Consider the following 27,096-nt stretch of genomic DNA (forward strand, 5'->3'; position numbering starts at 1 on the left):
GACAAGAGACTTCTTGGAGATCGCACAAGTTTCAATTCAGCGTTTTCGGACGCATCGGCAAGATGTCGGACGAGGAGTGGCGGCCGGCGCGATCGCCTCCTCGCGCGATTCTTTCGAATCCTCGCATGGAGGCTGTCCTAAACGCAGCCTGTATCAAAAACGGATTTCGGTTTCTGCGTTACAATTGCGTTAAGAAAAAACAGTGCCGTAAAATATTGAGTTAGAAAATTGTGGCGGAAAAAAGTGGCGATCGAGGTGTAGCAAGGAGAGACCTTGGAATACGATAGCCGAGCACTTGGCGGGTGTAAATCTGTGCGTTGGATGTAGCGCTGCGTTTGGACAGACGGTAACCAGAATCGGCGCCCGGCGAAAGAGGGAAATCGCTTGTGCCGTATCTGAAGCGGGTGAAAAAAGGTCATCAAAGATCATTAGCACGCGTAGAACGTGAAACCTCCTTTTTCCACTCCGACGTCCTCTTGCTGCGATTCTCCAATTTTTTTTTTTTTTTACCACCGCCTCTCGCAATCTCGATTCGATCAATTTTCGTCCTCGAGCGGCGCTCGGGAGGATCAGAGTGTGTCGGACGTTACAACAACTTCGCGTCCGTCAATTTTAAATTCAATTTTGATTAAAAAAGTTCTGCAGGACCAAGCAAAGGCTTTTCGGGACTCTAGTATCATCACAAAGCCGAATTAAACGAGATGAATTTGCGCGTTGTCGAACACTTCTGAGACGCGGGTGAGAAAGATCCCATCTCTTTCGTGCACTACGATCTCAAGCATCCGTTTTTCGTTAACGTTGTGGCGCAACCCCCTGATGCGCGCGGTCGTATCCTCGCGAAAGGCACATCATTACGTCAACGAGTCATGTAGCATGATTTTCAAAAGAAGTCGCGATCGCGCACAAGGGGGGCCGCCACGGCAATTTTGCCAACACGCTCTTCCGATTAATATATGCATATGAAAAAAACCCCGCCTCGTTTAAACCCTCGTTTAGCAATTGTTTTATTTTTTTTTTTTCGCCTATGTAAAAATCAGTCAGTTTTCAGCGCCCATTAGAAAGTTGCCAGTCGCAGAGTGGGTAGAAGGCAGCGGCAGTAGGCAGCGCATTACAGAATAAAACGTGAGAGGACTGTAAAGAATAAAAAACTGCAAGAAAAAGTTTCATGACGCTCAAAAATGTACAAGAGTGTTCTTTCTCGTTTTTTGGCGGTGATATATGGTGGCGAGTAACAAACAGTATAGTAAATAGTAAGTAATAGTAATAGTAGTAATATAGAGGTAATAGTAGCAGCGCGGCAGCTGTGATTACAATAGATAAAACAGTAATGGCAGTAAAAATTCAGTAACTATAAGTAACGAGATGCTGGCTTGGTGGTTGTAATAATAATAATGATAATAATCAGACTAATGTAAGTAAGACGAGGACAAGAGTAATGATGATAATTACTGAGCATCAAAGATCAATATAAATATATATATATATATATATATATATATTTATATACATGTCTATATACATAATATATGCTACTCCCGCAAGAAGGCCGCCACAACTCAAAAAGATGCGCAGGCTTTTCTGCAGCTCTCTCGCTTTCGCAACTGCGAGACTACATCGGGTGAAAATCTCTTTCGGATCTAAGTGAAAGTAGATTGAAAAGTATTAGGCGAAGAAGTGTGACATGCTGCTGAACTACCCTAAGAGATCTCGTTTGCGTTGTCTCTCTTATTTCTCTCGGCGACATCTCGGCTTTCTGATTTGCGGTAATGTTCTTCCAGGAGTGCGATATATGTGTAAGGTCAAATTAGAATTTAACTAGCTGACTTAAGACTTAAGTTTCGTCGACGTCAATGCGAGACATGTTGTTAGTTTCCCCGTGAAGCGACGCTTCGCAATTGCGCCCGGAAAAGCGTGTGTCTTCGTTCCCTATTTTCCGCCTCCCCCCGCCCAAGCAATCTTGGTCGACGAAACTTGCTCTTCGCAGAAATTACAAAATGGCTAAGAACGATCGTTGCTCAATCGACGAATGAGAGAGGAAGAAAATGAATCGCTTGATGCAGACTCTAATGCATAGCTTTCTCTCGTCCAAGAAAAAATCTGGCAAACTCTACGAAGGAAAAAAGAGAGAGTGAGAGAGAGAGAGAGAGAGAGAGAGAGAGAAAGAGAGAGAGAGAGAGAGGAGAGAAAAAATAATATGCAATGCGCGTCACCCAGATGTGCAAGTCACACGACAAACCCCGCCGTTCTGCATCCATCGATTCAATCAGTCACTAGCTGTGTTGCGTAGCTTCTCCGCTGTGTGAGATCGTTAAGGTTTCTATGTCTAACACGGCACTTGGACGGGAATAACAAATACATAAATAAATCGCTGAACAAAAGCGCTCCTACGGACAAGAGTCTTCGACGGTCGTCTGTGGCCCCGCAAATTTTTCGGGCGCGCGCGCAACGATCTCGCCCTTTTTTTTTTTTTTTTTTTTTTTATTTACACCGGCGCGGTGGACTGGGTCGGATGGATTCGCCAAAGCCACGATGCACGAGCCAATTCCAAGTTGAAAAGAATTTCGTTTCCCTGAGCGAGGCGCAGCGACAATAAAAACCTGGCCCGAGGCGATAGAGGCAGCCAGGAACAATGGTTGGTAGATTAGATAGACAGACAGATAGAGAGGTACAGAAAAAAAAAAAAAAAACGGAGAAAAGAAAGAGAGGTTAAAAAAAGAAAAGGAAAAAGGAAAGAGTCACATTTCATATGCAAACCGACGTACGGATGACGATTCTATTCTATTGCAACGCTATTCTACTTAAATACGAAGAGAGAGAGAGAGAGAGAGAAAGACAGAATACTACCGTTTACTCTACAAGAGCACACTTTGGGCTTCTGGAACGTGCGAAACTCTTTCTTATCGTTCGTATCTTCCGTACTGACGACGACGCAGAGATTCGCAAAGGTATATAACGAACAAGTGAATAACAGTCGAGTTGCACATTTACGATAAACATCACACAATATATTCACAACACAGTATACAAGTGTCCCTTGCATTCACGATACTTGCGTCACGATTCAAGGGGGGGGGGGGAGGGAAGGCTCATAAATTCATATAGCGATAGGACGCGACGAAGGATGGCATGAGAGAAAGAATATAGAGATAAAGTGTAACCGAAGAGGAAGGAAGAGAGAGAGAGAGAGAGAGAGAGAGAAAAAGAGTGACGGAAAAGAGAGAGAGATGCGTTCGCAAATAACAGAGCGCGTGCACGCACGCGAAGGAAAAAGTAGATGGAGAACGGAACAAGAATGGCAGATAAGAAAAGAAAGGCCGTTCCGATTCGGCGGGGAGAGGCGGGACAGGTGGGACGCTGAAAGGGACGATCATGCGAGTTGTCACAACGGCGCTTGTCTACGTCCCGTGGATATGTCTCGGCGACCCATATAAACCTCAAGCCAGCGGGGGCAGATCACGATGGACGACGACTGCAGCGAGGAATTATAAACAACAACGGGGGGAAATTGAGCTCAAGGAGAATATAAATAAAGAAAAAAAAAAAAAAAAAAAACTAGAGATAATAGATTTATATGTAATATATATAAAGAGAGAGAGAGAGAGAGAGAGAGATTTATAGGCTTTAGAATTGAGAGTTGGCTTACCTTCGGCGTAATGAAACAACACTAATACGATCGGGAATCATCGTGACGGAAGCGCCTGTGACCGTTATATAAAAGGAAGAGAAAATTCTTCGAAAAGGAAAAAAAGAGTTCGCGATTGCCCGTCACGTAGTTCGATCGTCTTCCTTCTCTCGCGACGATGAAAAAAAAATATATAAAAAGAAGTGTGTCATACGAAAGTGACGTAGGAAAAAGATTTGAGCATCGAATTTTGGAAATGATTCAACGACTACATCATTTCCGTTTCCGTTACTCAATTTTGCTCGTTAAAGTGCGGATTGATCATCATTTTGATTGATTGAATTATTCCGCGAAAAAAAAAGCACGCGACGACAAAACACGGACGAGCAAGCATCGCTGAATGGCATTTAATCCAGCTTATTGTTAGAGCGAGGTGTAGGATACGAATAAAGAGAAGATCGGAAACAAAGCTCGCGTGTCCCAGCGACCAAACACCCTGGAGAGCGTTGCATCTGCGTGCACCATGTTCCCGTTGTTACCTTATCCACGTTTTGTCCTAGCGTGTCCGACCCGACAACTCGAGCGATAGGCTTGGCAAATTAATCCCCACATCGCGTGAACTGTATATGAAATGGCCTTGACGAAGGCGATTCAAGTCGTAATTCGAAAGAAGGGAGGAGAAGCGGGAGAAAAGAAGCTTCCGTACCGCTTGCGAGGATACTCGTGACGATTAAAATATTGCTCGACAGAATTCACGTCTCGATCGCGTAAATATTATATACTGGAGAAAGGCACATTTACACGCGAGGGATCAATTTGCCCGCGAATCGTAGTCATCGTAGTTCGCAGTTCCTGTCGTATGTAGATATCGAACGACGAGCAACCAAAGAAAGAGGCGTGAATTGAGATATATGCGTGTCGTCTCTCCGCGTCAAACTTTTATGTCGCATAATAGAAGATAGAACGAACTAGCTACTCAAGTCACCATAGAAATAAAGAGGAAGTATGTAGCCAATAGAGTGAGAGAGCGATCGCCGTGTGATCGAATTCTCGAAGCTCCGCCCGATTTTCTGAAAATGTTGAAAGAAATATTTTTCGCAGATCGCGCTTTCACGAAAGGATTAGCGAAGTTCTTCTCTCTCGGTATTTTGGAAGATAATAAAATATTCTAAATTTGGCTCGTTAATCGGACGGAGATTTCGAAAATACAATATATCATCACCGATAACTCTCTTTCCAACCATAAAAATCTGACGTAGCTTGTCAATATTCGTTGTATGTTGTTGATGTGTTACCTTTCGTTAACTAGCTTGTCAGTGAAGGGGTTTCGTGGTTGTCGCTTCATAATATCGCTCTCCGCCTCCTCGTAGGCAAGCGAGATGGCGGGTACCTGACGTCACATTATCAAAGAGCTCAGTAACAACGCCAACAATTAGATAACGAGTATGTCTTCCGATGATGTTGGAGTAAGAATGCCGACGTGTCGGTACACCGTCTAATTTGAAACTATTAGTCTTCTGTGTCATAATCTTGGCACCAAATCCATCTCAAGAAATTGATATTACAAACAATTGGCTCGACACCGACGGCATTCTTACACACGATGAAGCATAGAAAATAAACAAAAGATAATCAACTGAAAAATAAACAAACTAAATCGTTTAAGAAACTGATTCTGGGAGATAAAGGAGTTCAGAGGAGACTCGCGGATAAACAGTAAGCGGATCTTCTCAGAGATAAAGTTCCTGAAAAGAAATATTAATCCTTAATCGCTCGTTGACGATAAACTCCTAACCAGATATAAATTGATTATATTACAACGCATATCGTCAACTTTTAATTAAAAATTCCTGCAAGATAATTTATCCGGAATATGCTCGTGTTTCCCGCTCGGTTTAAACGCCCAAGCAATTTATCTAAAAGAAAATAAAAATATTAAAGATATTAAATCGACGAGCACCAGCTGCTGGCCATCAATTGCATCGTTCTGCCTGCTTCAAATGCTATCTATAAAGAAAAGAGATATTGTCGGGCGCGTTTTCCAGCAACTATCGATTCGCGTCACGCGGTCCTGGTATCGGGTCCACCATTTCTGATAATGTCACGCCGGTACCTATCAATATAAATGTCAGAGGCTACCGAATATCTTTGAGAAACAGCTGTGCCTTCGCGACTGTACAATTACGTCATAACGGACGGCGCTGAAATAATTCCATTAGCCAGAGAATCGAGTGGCGACTTTGGAAGAGAGCCTTCCGCGAGAGACGCGAGCGATCTCTTCGAAAAGTCGTCATTCGATTCGATCCATTCGTTTTTCCACACGACGTTTCGCCACTCACCATGTCGGTTCCAAGATCAATACAGAGGATGGTGACGGTGCCCAGCGGCAGAGGGATATCGCAGAGAATGAACGCCAGGAAAGGCGAGATCTCGGGTATGTTCGAGGTGAGGGTGTAAGCGATAGATTTCTTCAGGTTATCGAAGATCAGACGACCCTCCTCCACGCCTGTCACGATCGAGGCAAAGTTATCGTCGAGCAGAATCATGTCGGCTGCTTGCTTGGAGACGTCCGAACCGGCGATACCCATGGCGACACCAATGTCGGCCTTCTTCAGAGCGGGCGAGTCGTTCACACCGTCGCCTGGAATAAATCGATCGGGTAAACGCTCAACGAAACACTCTTGAATAATTATAATATTATAATTCGGACATTCATTCGCGCGTTAAATTCAGTGAGGAAAATTTCAAATGGATTTTAACACCAATTGAATGGTTTCTTCGCTGCTGGAACATCCGAGTTACAACTTCTTCCTCAAACAACTTACCAGTCACAGCGACAATCGCACCCATTCGCTGGCAGCCTTCGACGATGATGAGCTTCTGCTGAGGCGAGGTACGGGCGAACACAATTTCGGTGTGGTACCTGAGAATCTCGTCCAATTGATCGGAGTTCAGTTCCCTGAGTTCGGTTCCGTGGATGACCGCGGCTTTAGCCTCGCGAGGATTTACTTCGGACACCGGGATATTCAACCGTTGCGCAATGTCCTCAACGGTCTCGTTACCTGTCGGGAACGTGACAATAGCGTTAATAAAATTGCATTAGCAGCTAGATCGTGAACGGAAAGCTACCCAATGCCGCCTGAAGTTTTAGATAGACTTCTCTAACGAATTAACGAAGCAGCTATTGATGATCACTTTTGTGCAATAATATTAGAGAAGTGTGTATTGTTAGTTTAATTTTGTTTACAAATTCCAAACACGTTACATTGTGCTTATGTCGTACAAATTGTTAAAAAGCGAGTGACGGTCATGAAAATATACATATATGCAGCGGCGAATCGGAAAGCTAAACACGCTATTGCGCAACGCTTTTTCACAACGCGAACTTGGCGTATCCTCTAATAAAATCGCCCCGGTTTAAGTTCCGTGTGTAAATAGGATCGTCGTAAATCTCAAGCGCAGCCTATTATCTAAAATTACGTCTCATTAAGAGATTAAACTCATAAAGGCGTCATAATCGAGATCGACGAACGAGGTCTCGGAGATGCGCGACAGCGCGTATCTAATCTCGAACGTCATCCGATAGCGCGCTGTTATCGCGATTAAGTCCGCATCGATACGATACGGATGGACGCGGGCGCCTAACGCGCGAAAGGCGTACCTTCAGAGATGATGCCGACGGATTTGGCAATGGCTTTGGCAGTGATCGGGTGGTCACCGGTTACCATGATGACTTTGATGCCGGCGGAACGGCACTTGGCGACCGCATCGGGTACGGCGGCCCGGGGTGGATCGATCATAGACATCAGGCCCACAAAGCGGAGCCCGTCGACCGGGAAGTTGGGATCGTCGGAGTTGAACTTGAAGCCGACCGGGAACTTGTCGGACGGCAGTATGAAATCACAGAAGCCGAGCACTCGTTCGCCGAGCCCGCCCAATTCCAAGTACGCGTTGTTGAACGCCTCCTTCATTTCCTCGTCGAGAACCTGAAAGCACCCGACAAATGTTGAAAGATGCAAGAGACAGCAAGGGAACCGGGTGGAACGGATGAGTATGGATATTAATTACCTTCTCCTTGCCGCCGATAAATATGGTCGAGCACCTGTCGAGAATCCTCTCGGGAGCGCCCTTCATCACCAGCAGATGCCTGGGATCATTGGGATCGTCCGATTCGTGTATAGACACCTGATATTTATTCGTGGAATTAAAGGGAATCTCGCAGGCTTTCTTGTTGCGCTTCCTGATACCCATCACGTCGCCCAACGCCAGTTCCATGCACTTAAGCAGCGCGGCCTCGGAGGCGTCGCCGTTCACCTCCCGCTTCAGAATCGGTTCGCCATCCTGGCCCGGCTTGAACTCGGCGCGATTGCACAGCGTGGCGATCTTGGCCAGCGCCTTGAAGCCCGGACTGGTGCGGTCGTACTGCAAGCCGGACTGATCCTCCGTCGTGTCGGCGTCGATAATCTGATTGTCGAACCACATGTGCGCGACCGTCATACGATTCTGCGTGAGAGTTCCCGTCTTGTCCGAGCAGATGGTCGAGGTCGAACCCAGGGTCTCCACGGCCTCGAGATTCTTCACCAGGCAGTTCTTCGAGGCCATACGCTTGGCGGTGAGAGTGAGGCACACGGTCACGGTAGCGAGAAGACCCTCCGGCACGTTAGCCACGATAATACCGATCAGGAAGATAACGGCGTCGAGCCAGTGATAACCAAGGATAAAGGCTATAATAAAAAATGTGACGCCGAGGAAGACAGCGACACCAGTAATGAGGTGTATAAAGTGATGGATCTCCTTGGCGATCGGCGTTTCGCCGGTGTCAAGGCCGGACGCAAGACCCGCAATCCTGCCCATCACTGTCTGATCGCCGCAGCAGATCACCACACCCTTGGCCGTGCCTTCCACCGCGTTTGTCGAGAAGAATGCGAGATTCTTCGTCTCGAGCGGGTTCTCGTTCGTGAACTCGGGCGACCTTGACTGGGGCTCGGACTCGCCCGTTAACGAGCTGTTGTCCACCTTGAATCCGCGTGCCTCGATGATCCTGATGTCGGCCGGTATCCGGTCGCCGAACTTCACGTCGACGACATCGCCCAGCACAAGGTCCTCCGCCCGCAAGGTGAGCTTCTCACCCTCCCGGATCACGGTGGCGAATTGCGGCACCATGTTCTTGAACGACTCCATGATCTTGCTCGACTTGCTCTCCTGGTAGTACGAGAATATACCCGTCACTATCACGACCGCCGCGAGGACGATGCCCAGGAAGAGATTGTCGTCGTTCGGGTCCTCGCTGGTCGTCGCCTGGATTGAGTACGCGATGAAGCAGAGGATCGCGCCGATCCACAGTAGGAGGGCGAAGCCGCCGAATAGGTTCTTGCAGAACTTTACCCATTCCGGAGTCTGCTTCGGTGGCGTCAGGGCGTTCGGCCCGTCCCTCTCCAGATTCTCCTTCGCTTTCGCGTGGCTGAGGCCCTGTTAGTTTCGCTTTCATTAGTATCATATAAATGTATTCACACACACACACACACACACATATATATACACTTTTTTATCGCTCATTTAAGAGAATATTTTATTCTAGAGCACAAAGAGAGATTGTTGAGAATTTTTGTAGAAATATAAAAATAGTTTTCTTTGTAGTTTGGAATATCTAAAACACACACACATTTAAAACTACAAATTTGAGAATTTTTTAAACAACGCAATTGTAAAAAGCGCAAATAAATTTCTCACCGCAATTTTGCCAATGGTTTTATTATTATTTCCTTTTTTTTAGATTTCGAAAGAGTATTTTATTTCTGAGAGTCTAGACAGAAATGTGAGGAAAAGTAGGATACTTTCGTAACAGTATTCAGTGTTGTTAAATAATTTCTATCTTAACATCCTTTCGCTCTTTATATTCCATTTTTACGAGAAGGAGACTATAGTCTGTGATATTTTTCTACATATCGCGGCACTCAACGCGTTAACGTCGATCGATGCGCTACAATCTGCTACCATCAATTTCTCAGAAGAACAAATTATTATCCTACGACGAGGTGCTACTTACGTTTTCGGGGTGCGTCTGAAATCTTTGATACAGTTCCTCGGGTGAGACTTTGTGGAAGTCAATGTCCAACTCCTGCTTCAGGTCATCTAGGTTGTCCCCCTTCCGCTTTGGGTTCTTCCGCCGCGACTGTTAACGGGAACAGAGAAAGAGAGAGGGCGTTATCGAGGAAGCTTGTTTTGCCGATAATACCTTCACCATATCAACATACGCTGCGTACACAATCATAATATACAGCTGTAATATAAAGCCCCGAGGCGATTACACCATCATGAGACGTGTCAATCGGAATTACTATTCGTGATAACTGACGGAGGAACAAAAAAAGATTATCGAGCCGCGTTGAATTGCGAGAGACACAAGTCCAGCGGCGAGCGACAGAAACAGCGAAAGAGAGAACCTCGTGGTAGAAGAGATCGATTGCAACGATATCGAGAGACGAGGTGAACCGAGAGCTGTAATGATATACCATATGCCGTAAGATGAGACAGGATTGCACTAGAATGAGAGGAATGTTTCGGAGTCATGCGACGTCAGCGAAAATAATTGATGAGTAACCAAGATCCAGCGAGCGAGCGAGCGCGCGCGCGCGGCGAAGCTACATCAAATTTGTAGATTATTCCTCGTGGAATTCAAGTGGATCTTTATCTTTTATTACGTGATTTGATGCAATTTTATCTCATCTTACGCCATCGCTATCAAACGGAGCACACGAGATCGCTTTCTTACGAGAACGTGACGCTTCCACGCCAATTCTCGCGGATCGCGGTGTGATTACAGCGCTATCTCAATCAAAGACTTGCGAATCGCGATCAAGCAAGAGTTTTTTTCAGCATGCGTTAAGGTGATCACGGATTTCTAGTGTCGATACCGAAGATCGCGAAGAACAGCCGAAGAGATCCCGAGGCGATAGTAGAAGAAAAGAGAATCTCCTTCGGGGAAATTCCTGTCTAAGCGTAATAAATGAAGAGAAGCGTTACGACAATAGACGTCATCGTGAAGAAATGATAGAATCACGGAGATCAGCGGAAAAGAGCAGAAAATAGAATCAAGAGAGAGAGAGAGAGAGAGAGAGAGGAAAGGAGAAAGAGACAGAAAGATAGAACAGAGAGCTTGTCCCATCCGCCGGTCAAAGAAGAAGCGTACCAAACCCGGAAGTGTTAATTTACGTAGAATTTTCGCGCGGACTTAAGCGTCCGCGTCTGTATACCTTGTACATCCCATCTGCAGTTTTGTTGTCGTCGCGAATGTTGGGTAACGTGGCGACCCTGTATGAGTCTGAGCGGCCATGCTGCTGGAAAAAAATGGGCGATAAAAAAAATCATGAATAAACCATGCGGGTGTTGTAACAAAATTTTACAAACGATCGAAATAAAAAACATACGCATGTATAAATGGCGAAATTATGGCTGTGAAAATAATAATGATTCATGAGCGGGGCGAGCTTGTGTTATCTTTTGTTTTGATGTACAAATGTCGAGGATTGACTGATATTTCTCCAAACATAAGCGAGCCAATAAAAAAAAAAAAAAAAAAACGAGGGAAATGCTGTGTGACATAATCACTCCATTCCGTATATTTTAATTTGTGAATTCGGTGGTGTGTGAAGTTCGGTAGAGTAGATTTATCAGTTTGTGAGTTTCTACGGCTTCGATCCCGCCCCCTGCGACCCAAAATTCCGCGCTCAGCAGTCTGGAAGTTGATCCTCGCAGCGCGAGTTTGCGGGATCAATGAAACGTAAGAAGATAAGTGACGAATAATATCTCGCATTCTGCTCAATGAACGAATGAATGAAAATGGAGAATAAATACATAAAGTAAAATAATAAAAGCTCGGCGCGCGATACGTGTATCTGCACGCGACGATCTCGCGCGGATAAAACGCTTCCTGCGAATGCTGCCGGACATCAGGGGACTGCATTTTTAGAGTCAAACGAATATTTGCGGTTTCATACAAAAGCTTCCCGGTTTTTTTTACTCCGAATTTTCGAGAGACGCGTCACTGTGAAAATAGATCAGTGCGATGTCGCGGGTGCGCGCCATCCGAATGGACCAGTTTTCCCACAGAGCGCGCGCGGTCGTAGCGGGCGCAATTGCGACCTTCTCACGAGAGACAGAGAAAGAGAGAGAGAGAGAGAGAACGAGCGAGAGAGACACGTGGCCGGCGCGCATTCGACACGTGACGTCGCGCTGAAAGAGAGAGAGATACATCCGCGATGCGTGGAGCAGAGGCCCGATTTTCAAGAGCGACCTCGGCGCGACCGCGTTCGGATAACGACCGCTTCCGGTAGTGCACGCACACTCCCCGTCACACACTCCACTATGCCCGATGCTCAATGGTATCCCGTAATCGCGATTACGAGAACCCACGCGACGCGCCGTACTTCGCCCTCTCCCTCGCGCTCCCCGTCGCCGATCGCGATTAGCGGCGAAACCTTACCCATGCGGTCTTCGCGCGGACGAAGTTCTACAAATCTCGGGGTTATTTCGCTTTCTTTGAATATAAGAAGAAAAAAAAACGGGTGGAAAATTGCTGCGCGACAGTCAATTATTCTGTTATATAATACGTGTGAATTTCTTTGCGGAATACATTTGCGAGCTTTTCAAGCTTCTGCAGCCTCAATTTTCTATTTTTGCAAGATTTCGCGTCAGTTCTAAAAATTGTCTCGTAACGTGCGCATTTATGAGACCGGTGAAACGCAAGACAAATAACGAGAAGTGTCTTTTCAACGTTAATATTAGTGGAAAAAGAGATATATTTTTGTACTTCTAAAATATAAACAGTAAGCAAGTAATCTGACTCGCATCCGTGCTGACTTCGAAGTGTTGGCGAAATTGTATTATCGTCTCGCGTTACACACGCCGCTATTTCGCGGCGGTCTCAAGTATTCCTAAAATATAAAGTGAACGCATTTACCAGCGCATACAGTTCTTTTTTTTACACGGAGATATACCGACGTTAACGCCGGCTGTAAAAGAATGACAATATTCTCACGTACCGGATGGAATAACCGACGAAACGCGAGACTCATTTGACAACGCGGACAGCGCGCTTTGCCACGAGTTGCAATTGCTGCGCGCGCTCATTAATTCTGTCACGGTGGCTCGTTATGCGGTCGATTAGATAAAACGACCGCCGCGTCGGCGAATCGGCGGTTACGAGATCGTGAAAAATGAAAAGAGAGAACGTAACTCTGGCTCTGCGCGTTACGTGTCTGTGCGCGCCGTCCGATTCGCGACCGCCGTCGCCGCCGGCTCGTATATGTAAACGATCAATTTCGCAGGTATCATTACCACTGGCCCATCTCGTCGCTCGCTCACGTCGTCATTGAGGAAGCACGATTACGCAATTCGTCACATACGCACCTCGGCTGATTGTACGCGTACGTACGACGGCACGTCTGCCCGCGTTTGCGTTCGCGCTGCGCGAGAGACTCGCGCCGATTCACGATAAGTAAATAAGAAACTTCCCCGACACATCTTATATACTCGAATCTAAAAACGATTCTTCACTTTAAAATCAACATTAATTTACCTTTCTTTGCTGTAGAGATTAATTTTCAGAAATCGAATAATTCTTTTCTACTTCAAGTTTTAAATGCACGCCAAACTGATAAGAAAAATATAAAAAATGTAGAACAGGAAAATCAGTTTCTTAATTTTTAATTTTGAAATATTTAATTTAAAAATATTTAAATTTTTAAAACATTTCAAATGATGTTGAATCTTTGGAAGATTGGATCGCATCGGCATCGTACCGAAAAATGTTCTCGTTCGCGATATGGACCGAGAAATGTGAACTAGTACGTCCTCGCAGGCGCAGGATGAACGCGATTTCGACCTTATGCAAATTTGCGCGGATCGGTATCATTTACGGGTCGAGTTACAGAGCTGGCTGGCTCGCTTAAAAGCGGAAGTAGTCGAGCTTTGGCGGCGAGCAGGAAAGCGTGTCGGACCTCGACGATTAGATTGCGTTTATAAACTCTTGACATGCTCCGCATTCTCTCATCACATATTTTGATATTTTGAAATGGAACGACAAGCGATAGAAACAAAAATCGAGCACTTGTTTCGTCACAAAGACTCCTATTTGATAAAATTTAGAGATTTTTTACGAGTGGATTCCATTCCTTAAATTCTAATGTGAAACAAGTTGTATTTTTGGCGCTTTATATTGATTAACATATCCTGCGGTATTTCGACACAAAATAACAACTTGCTGATAAATTGCATCAATTTTTGCGCGTAAGATTAATCCATTATTTTAAAAATTGAACGATAAATTTTACACTGTGCTTTAAAAACGTTAAAATTGTATTACACTTAGATATACGTAATATTAATTAATTTTTTATTTTTTTATTTCACATTTCTTTTTTTATTTTCAAATCTAGTTAGTAAGATAAACAATTATTTATCTTGCCTGTGCTCTCGTTTGTGCCTCTAATTAAAAACAATGATATTTTAAATGAATTCTTAAAATTAATTAAAAGAAACAAGCGCACGAGCGCATTTGAAGCCGCATCGAGGCATTGACTTAAGGCATTAAGGATTAACTTTCAACGATCGCGCCGCGGCGCCGACGTCGCCGTCGGCGTCGACGGCAATCGCGACGACGCGGCGATGTCGGCGTCACATGCAGGTCGGCGTCGCGTGTCGTCGCCAGTGCCGGTTTAAAACACATCGAAGCCCTCTATATAGACCGAGTAATTTATTTAAGCTTTTAATTCGCGATGGGCGAATAAAAATACAACAAGATGCATCTGGAAGATGCAATTATCATCAATCATGCACATTTTTTTATACAACCAATCCCTCCACCGCGATCCTACTTTCCGATTTGAAATTCAACATTTTATTTTCTACATCACGTAGCCGTACTTTTCCCCGAATCTCAATTGCAATCCATTTCACCACCATATTGCAGCGGCCTTAAATCCTCCTCCACTGCCGTTTAAATTTCTGGGGAATTTCGAACGCCAAGCCTTGCATTCACGATGCGATTTAAAGGGTGATCTGCGAAGCACTTGCCAGCTGAGAGAGACCAGGCGCCGCGATGGTACCGTACCATTCGGGGGCGGTGCAACCGGATGATAATTTCGCACCTATCCAAGCCCTATCAGTCCCTCCCTTTCGTTCCCACGTTTCGCTTTACTTTCCCCATTTCCTTCCAACTCGACCCGTCGCCTCTGCCATCCCTCAACTCGTCGTCTCGCCGGCATTTCTCGCCGATTCGGCTCTATTTCTCTCGGGCCGCGGGTCGATGATGGAGACACGGAATCATCGGTGGAAACGCGCATGCGACCTACGACCTAGCCACCTCTAACGAGCGACTCCCACTGTCACGGATCAATACCCAACTAGGGCACCACCGGCTGTATACGCGTCCTCTCTCTCTCTCTCTCTCTCTCTTTCTCTCTCTCTCTCTCTCTCTCTGTCTCTCTCTCTCTGCCCATCGCGTCTCGTCTCGTCCCGTCTCTCGTTTTCGCACAGAGCACGTATACTTAATAACATGCATCATATGCACATTGGTACACGCTGCGACTCGTGCGATAGAGCGCGACGCGGGAGACACGCAATCGGAATCGTCTCTCTTTACCGCTTGGCGCCACATCGGCCGAATAGTCTGAATCGCAACGGGATCAATTGCCGATACTCGATATCGACACCCGGTATCGAGGGAGAATAAATATATGGACAAGGATAAAACTTATAGATAATGAATAGTTGGAAGAGAAAAAAAAATAGCATTAATGCTTCCGCACCGAGAATGATAAATGATTCATCTCGTTAACGTTCGTCACGTGTTGTGTAATCATGTATTACCAGACTTTATTGCGCTAATGCCCGATATGTTCCCGTTCGAGTTTTATGATCCGAATCAACGAATCGCATTGCTCGGCTAATCTTTTATCAAATCAGGTTGATGCTTATCAAGCTTGTTTAATTGTCATCTGATATTTTTTTCAATGCGGATAACAGGCGATAAATATTAATCCGTTCTCGATAATGTTGCGCGAAAAATTCCTAATACTTGTTATTCTCAAGATTATATGTTTCTACCAAACATTTTACAGCCTAATAGAAAATCGCAAAAATGCGGCGAATTTAATGAAATGTTCAAACGAGATTACGAGACCGCTTTTATAATATTTTTACGATTATAACGGAGATCATGATTATATGCTATTTGCAAAAATCGTCTCCCCTCTGTCTTATTTAATAATAGAATAATTGCAATGTGTGTAAATTAATTACATAAAAAAATGCTATAATTTTAAATTAAAAAACGTATATAATCAAAGTACAAAAGTTAATTTATACACATTTGCAATCATTCTATTATAATGAAATAAGGCACGGACAGACAGTTATATAATATGTATATAATTAAGATACAATAAAAACCTAATAAATGATAATATGTCTATCTTAGGGATCGTGCAGAAAGAAAGTAAGTCGCGAGGCTTTTGCATTATATTGATCGATACATTTATATATACGCACACGCCTAAGCCGGATTCTCAGAAGCTTATGTTATAATGCGAAATACACACTTAAAAATAGCGCTTGGCAAATACCTTGCCCTCCGCTGAATCTCACGCCGGTGCGCGAACGGTCGCATTCGTCTTCTGGCAAAGGTGAAAAATACAACGAGCATGTGCGACATTGAGCGGCATTTCACCTACGACGACAGCGACAGAGGCAATTTCGTAAAAGGGGCAAGACTAAATTATTTATGAGGAAGGCACACGCGCTCGAGAGAGCGCGTTTTATTGTTGATCGATATTATTCAGCTCGCGTCGCGGTCGCGATATATCCTGAATAACATAGGCTCGTGAAAAATTTCGAGATATTGTCGCGTGCGGCAGGAAAACGTCGTTTACATAATCAGCGTCGTATCAGTTGTAAGTGAAAAGGTCGTCCGTATAGATCGCACACGAAATTAAATATTTATTTCAACATAGATGTCGCGATTCTAGCTTAAATATTAATGTATAAATATCTTATTAAAATGTTGATGTAATAATCTACTTTTAAAGAGGCGGATTTGCCTTTCACATAATTTGCCGCTTTTATGAACACTGTGTCCGCCAAAGATATTCATGCGTGATTGCCTTATCGAGAGAGAGAGAGAGAGAGAGAGAGAGAGAGAGAGAGAGAGAGAGAGACACGATGTCGAAGCATCAAAATTCCTGGTCTATTAGACTGTGCCTTTGAAACGAAGTTAATGAGATTAATACGATCGAGCCAATAAACTGTACGTTACATCGTACGATGTGTGTGTGTGTGTGTGTGTTTGAATTATTAAACAAAGCCGGTAATCGACCGAGGCTCATCAGTCTTGAAGAGCATTGAAATAAATTAGGGGCGATTTTCGAATCCTGACTTCTGCTCATCAGCGAGAACCGCATTTGTTTGCGTGTCCACATAACAGCTTGCCAACGGTTTGCTGAGCGAATGTTCCAATGTCTTCCATAGACACGGCATGGACGAGCCATTTGTCAGCCAGGTCGATATTCGGCCACCGCCGTCGTACTTGCAGAACGCGAACACCACGTTGCCGTGCAGCGAGCTAGCTAGCTAGCTGGCTGGCTGGCTGGCTAGCTAGCTGACTGGCTGGCTGGCTGGCTGGCTGACTGACTGGCCTTGCACGTACCCTCCTCACGCATTACTCACTCTCGCAACTGTCGCGAGAGCGAAGAGAGAGAGAAAGAGAGAGAGAGAGAGAGAGAGATCTGTGACGTCACACACAGTGCGTGGCACAGGACGTTTTACGAATTGGGTCAAGAGGGAGAGATTGGTCATTTAACTCGACCACGCTACGTGCCCCCTGTGTGCATCGAACATGCCTCTCCCTAGTCGGACGCAAGGCGATTTTTCTCGTCTCGTGCTACATCTCGCGCTGATTCGCCAGCATTTCGTCGAGCTCCCGGAAGACAGAGAAAGCGTACTCGCAGGGTTCGCTCGATCCAACAGGATTTTGGGCGATAACGTTTGCCTTCAATCTGGAGGATAAAAAATATTCGATTCATCTCCAGAATTCGATAATATCGGTTAACGAATTCGCGATGTCGTGTACCAGCGGTACGCTCCATTGAATTCAGATGCGAAAAAGGATATAAATAATGTATTTGGATATAAATTATTCATATTTATCTATTTTATAGAGAACCATGGATTTGTGAAAAATAAATTTACACAACAAGAATTGTTTAAACTAGAACAGAATGCGCTTCTCTCATTGCCGAACTGAAAATTCTATATTTCTGTGCCTGCCGCAAATATGTTAAAGTCCGGAATGAATTTCAGTTTCAACCGCTCTTCTTTACTTTATATTTTTTCTGCAAATGTTTGTACATTGAAGAGTCTCGAAACAGATTTTCTTCATACAGCTATCTATCGTGTTTATTTATTTGTTTTCCCTATGTGAGATTTAATATTTCAAAGTGAGTTGCGAGTAATTTAAAAAAATAAAACGCCTGGGAATTAAAATCACGCAATTGGACGGCGTTACGCAAAAACTAATTGATTCTCCAAGCCATAATTTAAAGTAAATTAAGTTTAAAACTTACAGCTTCCGGCTCGACCACGTGTCATCTTTGTTGCTTTAACTCAATTTAACGCCGTCGAATCAAAAATACCCGCGAGACACCGGCTAATCTCTCGATTAATATTTGCAAAAAGTTAGCCGACGTTTACCTTGAAGAAATTGAATCGCGTGACTCCTTGGAGTGCGTTTTATCGATCAAATGTCGTTGCGATCGCGTGCGCTCATTAGGGGCATGGTTAGAATTTCCCAGCGGATTGCGAAAGAAGACTTGAAGTGGATTCTCACGGAAGAGGCTTAAAACAGTTTTGAAATCGAGGAGATTATCGTGTGTACATAAGCGCACTCGGCGCTGTTTAATGATAATCAACAAACTCTAAAAATTTCTGCAAATAAACTCACTCGAGGTTCCTGATCGACATAATATTTCCACACGTAGTTAAACAATAAACCCTGTTTATAATTCACGGTATATTTCCGCAACTAAAATATTTTGCAAAACCGTGTAGAATTTAGAAAAGGAAAAAACAATAATTGACTGTTTGGAAGAGTAACAGAGAACTTTTTAGAAGAGAGAGATTATTAAAATAAATTTAAAATGCCACTGTGTGTGTAATGCCAGTGTACTGATGTAGATTTTACAAAATTTCGCAATTACAAGACTGTAAATTGTTTTTTATAATTATACGTAATCACTAAAAATAACAAATCTTTATAGATGTATAATTATAAAAGATAAAATCTTTAAAAAAAAATTTTTTTTTAATTACATAGAAGCAAAGTAAAATAAGCGATTAAATCGTCAACTTTTGTGCAGGCAGCGCGGCGAACGCACAATTAATAAAGAATCAGCTGTAGACGTACGTTTGTTTAACGTTAAAAAAGGAAGTATCTCATACATTCGCGACAAGTTCGAAACTTTTCTACGTTTTAATTATTTTTCTCATTCCCGCCTGATATCTATTTACACGGAGAATTGTGTCATCGCAAACTGTGCTTTGTCCCGATTCAATCTCATCCTAGATTAAACTTCGCGAACTCATTTTTTCGATTACCGCAATCCAATTATTCCGTCATCTGGCGAGTCGCACAAATGACTCATGGATTATTCAAACGGGCTACAGAACTCCACCGAGACATTGCAAAATATTTCACGAGAAATCCTTCAATTAAATTAAATACTCTGAGCATTGAAATTTGTTCAGATTTTTCGGGACACTTTGTGTGTTGACGCGAAAACAATTTCTGCGCGTATTCTGGCAATGCAATAATTCTATCAGAAATGTAACAGTTGGCATAAAATATAACTTTACGTTAATCGGCGCTTTTCATTTAGCAATTTAAGTCGATTACTATGGCAATTTTCTCAAGTATGATCTCAAGATGTTACATAAATTTATAATCACGAGAATAACAGTACGGATTTTCTTATTTAACAACTATAAATATATCTTTTACTAAAGACGATTTTACATGCAAGATCGGATTATAAAAACCGCTTCAGAAATCAACTTGCGGAAACAGCCGTTTAGATTCATTCAATACATCTGCACTATCTATCAGCGTCGAGAATCGATCTCGTCGAAATTACGTTCCCGCAAAAAGTACGAACAAACTTTGAGAATTTACTTCTATCGATACTCTCTTGTTCGCGATGCTGCGCGGCGCGGGTCGAGGTTCCGCGATTAAAATTGGATTTTCGTCTATTCCCGGCCGCCCGTCCCTGAAAGTCTTTGAGACATTGAATGTATTTATGTCATAGCGGTTGGGGGGAAGGCCCCCCTCTCCTCCTTCGTCCCGCTCGCGCGTGCATCGTCATTTGGCGCTCTTTTTCACTGGCGCAGAGACGAGCGACGTGCGGGACGACTGATGTTGCGAGTTGAGCGAGTACATACGGTTCGATTCATCAATAGATATGCGCGCGTCAAACAAAAGGAAGATTAATTCGTGACGCGACGCGTTTCCGTACACACGCCGTCGTCATGTTGCCGGCATGACGTATCATATAGTTTCTCTCATTCCGCAGAGCAGCGATAAATTTTTATTAATTTTTATTAATTTTTTTTTTCTTCATTTCGGAGTGTATAATTTATAAGCGGAAATGTGCAAAATGAAATATTCCTCTCTCGCGTGCTCATGTAATTTCAAGATTTCATCAATCCTAATTATAATAATTATAAAACTTTTCGAATGCAACATCCGAACTATCCAAGAGTTTTACGATTTTTTTGTACAATTTTTTTAAAATATCTTTCGCTTGAATATATTTTTCAATAGCGTGAAAATTGTATATACATTGATACTTTTTAAATACGCCGCTTCCAGACGACAACGTGATTACGTGTTTTAAATTCATTGCGCACACAGATTTACATAAGAGCATTAGCATAACACACAAACGCATAATTAATAAGACACAACGTATAAGCTCATTAAAGCAATATAAGGGACTTACATTTTCCTCCTCATGCCCTTATGTAGATTAGTATGTTTTGCGCTATGACATTTTGCAAATCGGTTTTCAGATTATCTCCCGTGCGGAAAAAACTTAAAATTTACACTACAATTTATCGTACACATATCGGTGTGTCATGGAAGTTTTTGCAATACAATTTTCTCGCAATGACCGGCACGCGATCGAGTTAGCGCGCTTATTGACACAACGCCGTTCATCTTGCGATCGACATGCGAATTGGTTCTCCTTGCATTTGCCTTGACATTCTTAGCGATTAATATCTTTCTGAGAATCTATCATTGTAAATCATCGTAATCCGCAAGGATTGAAAAAGAAATTACTGATATTATATTTCTGAAAAATTATTTTTTCAGATTAAAAGAGACAAACACCGGGAATATTTTACGCAAACCTTCGCCATTGTAAGAATTCTTTTCTTCGGACAGTTAATTTGCTTGTTTTTCTTATCCTTCGTTTCAGAGAATAACGTAATATGCATCGTGCAGGTCTTTCCTCGAGTTGCGAGAACAAGGACGGCCGCAGTAAAATAACACGTGGTTTCCGCGGTTACCTATTCAATCTACGATTCAAATGGATCTATGTCGAAGACAAAACGTGCGCGTAATGTAGAGAAGAATACAACGCGAAAACGCAATGCACGCGCAATATTCTTAATCAGTTAATTTGACTACTCATTTAACGCATGCGAGAATATTCAGTTAAAGTCAGAGCTGCAAGTTGATTTCGAACTGTGCTAAAGAAACAAACCGAATCTGAGTGAATCAAAACAAAAATTGAAACGTATATCTAAAAATAACTGTCAAAATAAATGTTTGAGACGGAAATAAAGTCGGTAATTTGATTTTTACTCGGTTCCAGTTTTTTGTCAAATAAAATATTCTATATAACTTGCTACGTATATATTGCTATAAAAAATATTGAATATTAAATATAATTATCAACTGTTTTCGTTCTATGAATGTACGAGTTACACGTGGTTTTTGTACAAAACAAAACTGAAATTATTATTTGGAAGCACAAAATCAGAGCAAGCAAATAAATTTGTGACTGAGACGCCGGCAAGAAGTACGTCCAACTTGCATTTCTAATGAAAATTCCCAAGTTATCTAGCATTCATTCATCCGTTGGATAGAAGAGAAGGTCCGGCACACGGCAGAAAAGGCGTGCCAATGTGTGCGTACACATGCGAGCATATTACTATTTTTTTTTTTTTTTTTTATTCCATACGACTCCGGTGCGCGACCGGTTCGTGCCAGTTCATTTTGGTTCCGAGATCGAGGTAAAAAAGAGGGGACACGTGGTCGAAGAGGGAATCACGTAATCGCGTGGACGGACGCGGGAAAGCTGTCGCGAGTGCTGCCGGACATCGCGCGCATTCAGGATTTAAAACCGCATCTCGTTTACGATGCGGCGAAAAACGGCATTCCGCGCATCACAATGCTCACAAATTGACTCTTTCGAAAAGGCTATTATTTTCACACAACGTAAATTTTAAAGCATTTAAATTTACGGGAAAGAAACAGGACAAGATTTCAAAGGAGATGCCGTTGAACATTTGGCTAATAAGATATTTCCCCTTGAATAAACGCGGCAAAAATATTTGTTTAACAAATACGAAAAATAATAGATACAAGTGGTCGTTACGCGATATAAATGTACATTTTCTTTGGCATAATTTATTAGGACAAAAGTTTCGAAAATACGTGACCTCGAGAAGAAACCGGTTAAATTATTTTCTTTGAATAATTTCTGTAAATTGAAAACCAAATTATGGCGATTAAAGAACTGAAGGAGGCCGTTTTTACATATTTACCGAATGTCGGAATAATATAGTGGAAGAAATTTTCGGAGCTTCGAGCGTAGGCGGACACTTGAGAAAGCAATCTCCTAATTCTTTCGAGCAGTATACACTCTTATGCTCACAAGAACGATGTGTTCGATCGAGATATAAACGCATGCTCCACATTCAGGCCCGTGCGATAGTTCACAGTTCGATAAGTTCTACTTTCGGTCTGCGAGTGGAAGAGCGCGGTACGTCTGCGGATAAAGTTTTTATACGTCACTATCGTGAAAAGACTCGGCTGAAATATTCATGTTGTTGTTCGACTACACGTAGTATCGATTCGGTGAAATTAAAAGAAACTAAATAAAAACTCTTTTGATATCCAATCATCGTCGTCGGCCGCGCTTCTGGTTCTTATTAGCCCGCAGTGTAACGCTTCAATCAACGAAATGAAATTTTCGCAGAATTTTAATCTATTAACGACAGATTGGATTTTTATTCCGCAACTTCAACCGCTCCTAGACACACATTTTCCCGGTTACTTCTCTGATCGAATAAAGACCTCGGTCGCTTTAGAAGACCAACTGAAGTCCCGCGGAAGTCCTCGAGGAAGCGATTAAATCCGATGGATCACAATTGGATTTAACAGGCTTTGGACACTCGCGGAAATAAAGCGATAAGCTTAATCTATCTTCAGCTTCAACTCTATCTCGATTCTCGACGTCGGAATAAGAATCGTGATAATTGTTAATTAACCGTCACTCTAAAAAAATATATAACGATTTCTTCTCCGCACCTTTTCTCGTCAAGGATTTCCATTTCCACGAACCGTTACGGTAAAACGGCGCGAGGGTATTAAAAGGTGTCGCGAAACTCCGCATAATCGTCCGACTCGTTATCCCATTAATGAACATCGCAATAATCGTTATACCGAGTCTGCTCGTCGTCCGGTGGACGTCAACCGTCATCGACGGTGACGATGATAATTCATTTGGAATCGTAAAAGTTACCTAACACAATTTACAAGCTGGGCTATGCGTAATTTTATGGTAAAATTTCCGGAAGAGCTGCTTTAACTTTAATGACTCGCGCAACGAATCGCAAATGAATCGTTTACGATGCGACGCAGTACACGCAGTTTTAACTACGGTGATAAACGAAATCCTTGACAAAATAGAAATGCAACGATAAACGCAGAGAGAGAGAGAGAGAGAGAGAGAGAGAGAGAGAGAGAGAGAGAGAGAGAGCTTGCTGTCAGCAATTGCAACGCACATCGCGTCGAAAGTTAAACACATTAAAATTATGTCGGTATTAATCCTTGTTTTAAATTAAGAGGAGGACGCTAATAGCGAGACATTTAAAACACCTGAAAGATATAAAAGCGAATCGATGGACAGAATTGGAGGCTGAATCGAATGAAAGTTGCACACGCACATAACCCAAGGACAGTGTATATCGATTAGATAAAAATATCTTCTTACTAACTATCGGAATTAGCAGAGTAAATTGAAAAGGAGACGTTCGCACCCGGCGAGTCAACGGTATCCATACTTCCGATTCGTTGCCACTGGTTTCAATTTGCTTTCACATCGAGGCGTGTTTTTCTTCCAATTACATTTATCTTGCCACCTTATTCGCGCCCGGAGCCTTGTCAAGTGCGCCTCGAGCGGAAGACCTCCCGCGAAAATAACGCTTTTTATTAGTCTGAAAATAAATGCATCGGTACAAAGCCAAGCGGAAGCGGCGGAAAATACAAGTCCAATTTAGTATCGAGCGTTTTATTTCGAGATAGGACTTGCGCTGTGAACTGACGGCCCTTAAATATACCATGGATATCGATCCCGGCGGTCGGTCGAGTTTCGTTCCAGCTGAAAGCCGGGCGCGCGCTTACACCGAGGATGTCACGCGGAAATAGCGACGAATGCGTCGCCGACATTACCGCGATGAATTAAAGAACGCAGCGAGTGGAATTAAAACGGAAGTTAAGTACCATTGACTCTCGAGCGGCGAGCAAACAACGCTCCTCCACCTGCGGCGCGAGATCGTCGAGCCGCGAAAACGTCGGCAGGCGCGAATCAATGATTCATCGGCCGAGCGAAACGTATCGTGCGGAATCGAATCGGTGATTATGATCGACGACAAATGCACGGCAAAGAACACAAGGCCGAAGAGACCGCTCCGCTCTCTCGCCTCGCCGCCTCGATCGATTTCTCTCTTCGGCAACGGGTGGGCTCGCCGATGACCGGGCGGCGTGTCGAGAGCGTGCGGGTGGGAGAGGAAATTCGGCTGGCACGTGATCGCGCCGATCGAAATGTCAGGTGAACTGCAGGTGAATCAATGAACATGTGTTCCAGATGCAGTGCCGCGTCGGAATTTCAACGACCTCGCATGTTTGTGCACGACAGAAAGAAAACGCGCCAGGATTGCCCTGTCGAATCAAATATCTATAATAATAAAGAGAACGTAGATTATTTTAAGCACGGCACACTTTTAAGTCTTAACGAAAGTTTACAGGGTCTTCAAATACATTGAAATCTATGTTTAATTTATTCGATGCACTTAAATGTATTGAATAAATCAAATTCATGAAACATCTACCATAAAATTCATGTCCGCGGACGAATGCTCAATTCAAATTCATCGAAAGCATTTTTCTGTTTGAGTTTTTATTAACTTTTATCAAGACTTTAATTCATTTAAAGTCGCGCGTTTGGCTTAAAATAAGCTAAAATAAAATTTATATCCACAATATCGTCGAAATAAGATTTCTCTGATGTTGTAAAAGAATGAAAATCTAGAAAATCCATTTTGTGCATCACGAGAATTGAACGCCGGACATTAGAAGCAGTCGTAGTAGTAGTCTGTGCGTAGTATACTGTACGGTCGTCCAGTGAAATCTCGAATAGTCCGGATAATACAGGATGCTGCAGCAAGGCTATCCAGAAAGCAACCTATCTAGCTATTTATCTTATGTTGGAGTAATCTTGTTTTTACGACTCTTGTGCATCCTCTCTCTCTCTACACTAACGTCCTGAATATTTCCTAGTGATATTAAGAATGTATCGATCAGCGCGGACGCAATAATACTAATACATCTAGATACGTTGTCGAATCTTTAAATCGTTTCACTAAATTTAATCAAATAACATTTTTTTCTCTCGTCGAGCAAATTTTCAGAGTTTTTTCTTTAATCAAGTTAGATGTTACGTCATCTTTTTATACAATATGCTTTTTTCCGCGAAAAATTAATCATGTTCGTCGTTTTACTCGACATAAATGGCGGACTACTCGGACTGTAATATGATTCATTTAATGAGGTATTAAACGGCTTGACAATGAGCTTGGGAACATTTAACCAGACCCAATGGAACGTGTCCCAACGTTTATTACAGCGCTTATTACCGTAACGCATTTACGTAATAGATAACGGTGTGCAAAAAATCTGTAATTCCGACACTGCGGAAAAGCGATAAGAGATGCCTCGCTACGATACGGAGATGCCTTTAGATGAGTTCACACAAGACAGGCACGACAACGACAGTTTAATGGTGGCGTGTGGTTATGTCAATAAAGGTTGTGTCATTAACATATGCGCCAAATTAGCGTGACATGTGGCGTAAATTCATCACAAGAAACTATAATTTCCATTCACTGTCATGTATGCATTAAAGTTTCTGAGATCCTTTAAATAAAAATATAACGGAAAATAATAACGATCGTGATAGGGATTTATTAATGCGGAAATACAAAAATTAATTTCTCTTATGGGGGAAATAAATTATCTGCAATCCAATTTTTATCTCGAAAAACGTCAAGCGTGACATTTACACAAATAGTAGAATTTATATGTGGAATTTTTAATTATTGCACGGAATGAAATATAATAGTCTTGTGTAATCTAAAAATGCATAAGAGAGTCGTAGATTAAATCGGAATCGCCGGTTCCGTACAAATACAGCGAGACGCGGACTCGTACGTGGAAACGCGAGTAATCCCAGTTGGCCGATACGAGAGCGCTAATCCGAATAATCGATACGCGATGCCGATAATGTTTGACGAGCGCTTAAATATAGGCGATTCAATGTCGCGTTACGCTGCGAGACACGTCATTCGCGTGACGAATGCGACGACGACGACAACGACGGTGGCGAGTAATCGAGAGACGGAAGTTGGCCGAAGAAATTTCAATGAATGGAAAACGCCGGTAAGGGCCTCTTAAAAGAATCGACCTTTTCAATTAAACGACATCCTTTAAGCGCGCAAGCAAGTCGCAAACTCGCGTCTAAGCTACATTCGCCAAAACAAAAGTTCTGTTTGACCCTTAAATAGCACACATGGGTCATTCGCGATGTTTCCAATTTTCAAACCTTTTTTTTATGCTTTAGTTCAATTTAATTTTTTTATTTATCTCATTTTGATTTATTCTTAATGTACTGGAATAAAATATTCAATTTTTTCTCCTTTTTTTTATTACTTTTTCAATGTGTAATAATTTTTCTCGAAATCTCACACCGAATGTATAAAGTTTTCAGAAAATATCTGCGCACTTTTCAACACTAAAAATCGACCCAGATCCATGTATGCGTTTAAAAGGTATGCGTCACATAAGAGTCAAGTTTGGC

The 27,096-nt window shown here is 42.9% G+C and overlaps 1 protein-coding gene across 12 annotated transcripts in view; it reads right to left on the reverse strand.

Moving 5' to 3' along the window:
• The window catches only part of Atpalpha (sodium/potassium-transporting ATPase subunit alpha), a 72,074-nt gene that overhangs the window by 12,358 nt on the left and 32,620 nt on the right, over window positions 1-27,096 (reverse strand). For 3 of the 12 annotated variants that reach the window (XM_067348508.1, XM_067348510.1, XM_067348512.1), the window contains exons 2-7: window positions 10,876-10,956; window positions 9,669-9,794; window positions 7,691-9,091; window positions 7,284-7,608; window positions 6,448-6,684; window positions 5,962-6,263 (exon numbers count right to left, since the gene is read on the reverse strand). In XM_067348508.1, the coding sequence (XP_067204609.1) occupies window positions 5,962-6,263; window positions 6,448-6,684; window positions 7,284-7,608; window positions 7,691-9,091; window positions 9,669-9,794; window positions 10,876-10,956 (2,472 nt within the window). Of the gene's footprint in view, window positions 1-987; window positions 1,132-4,917; window positions 5,013-5,961; window positions 6,264-6,447; window positions 6,685-7,283; window positions 7,609-7,690; window positions 9,092-9,668; window positions 9,795-10,875; window positions 10,960-27,096 lie in introns of those variants that run through there. The other 9 variants (XM_012373503.2, XM_067348509.1, XM_067348511.1 and 6 more) reach the window with 5 other exon arrangements.

The sequence above is a fragment of the Linepithema humile genome, chromosome 2 (assembly GCF_040581485.1).
Source record: "Linepithema humile isolate Giens D197 chromosome 2, Lhum_UNIL_v1.0, whole genome shotgun sequence".
NCBI classification, from domain to species: Eukaryota; Metazoa; Arthropoda; class Insecta; order Hymenoptera; family Formicidae; genus Linepithema; species Linepithema humile.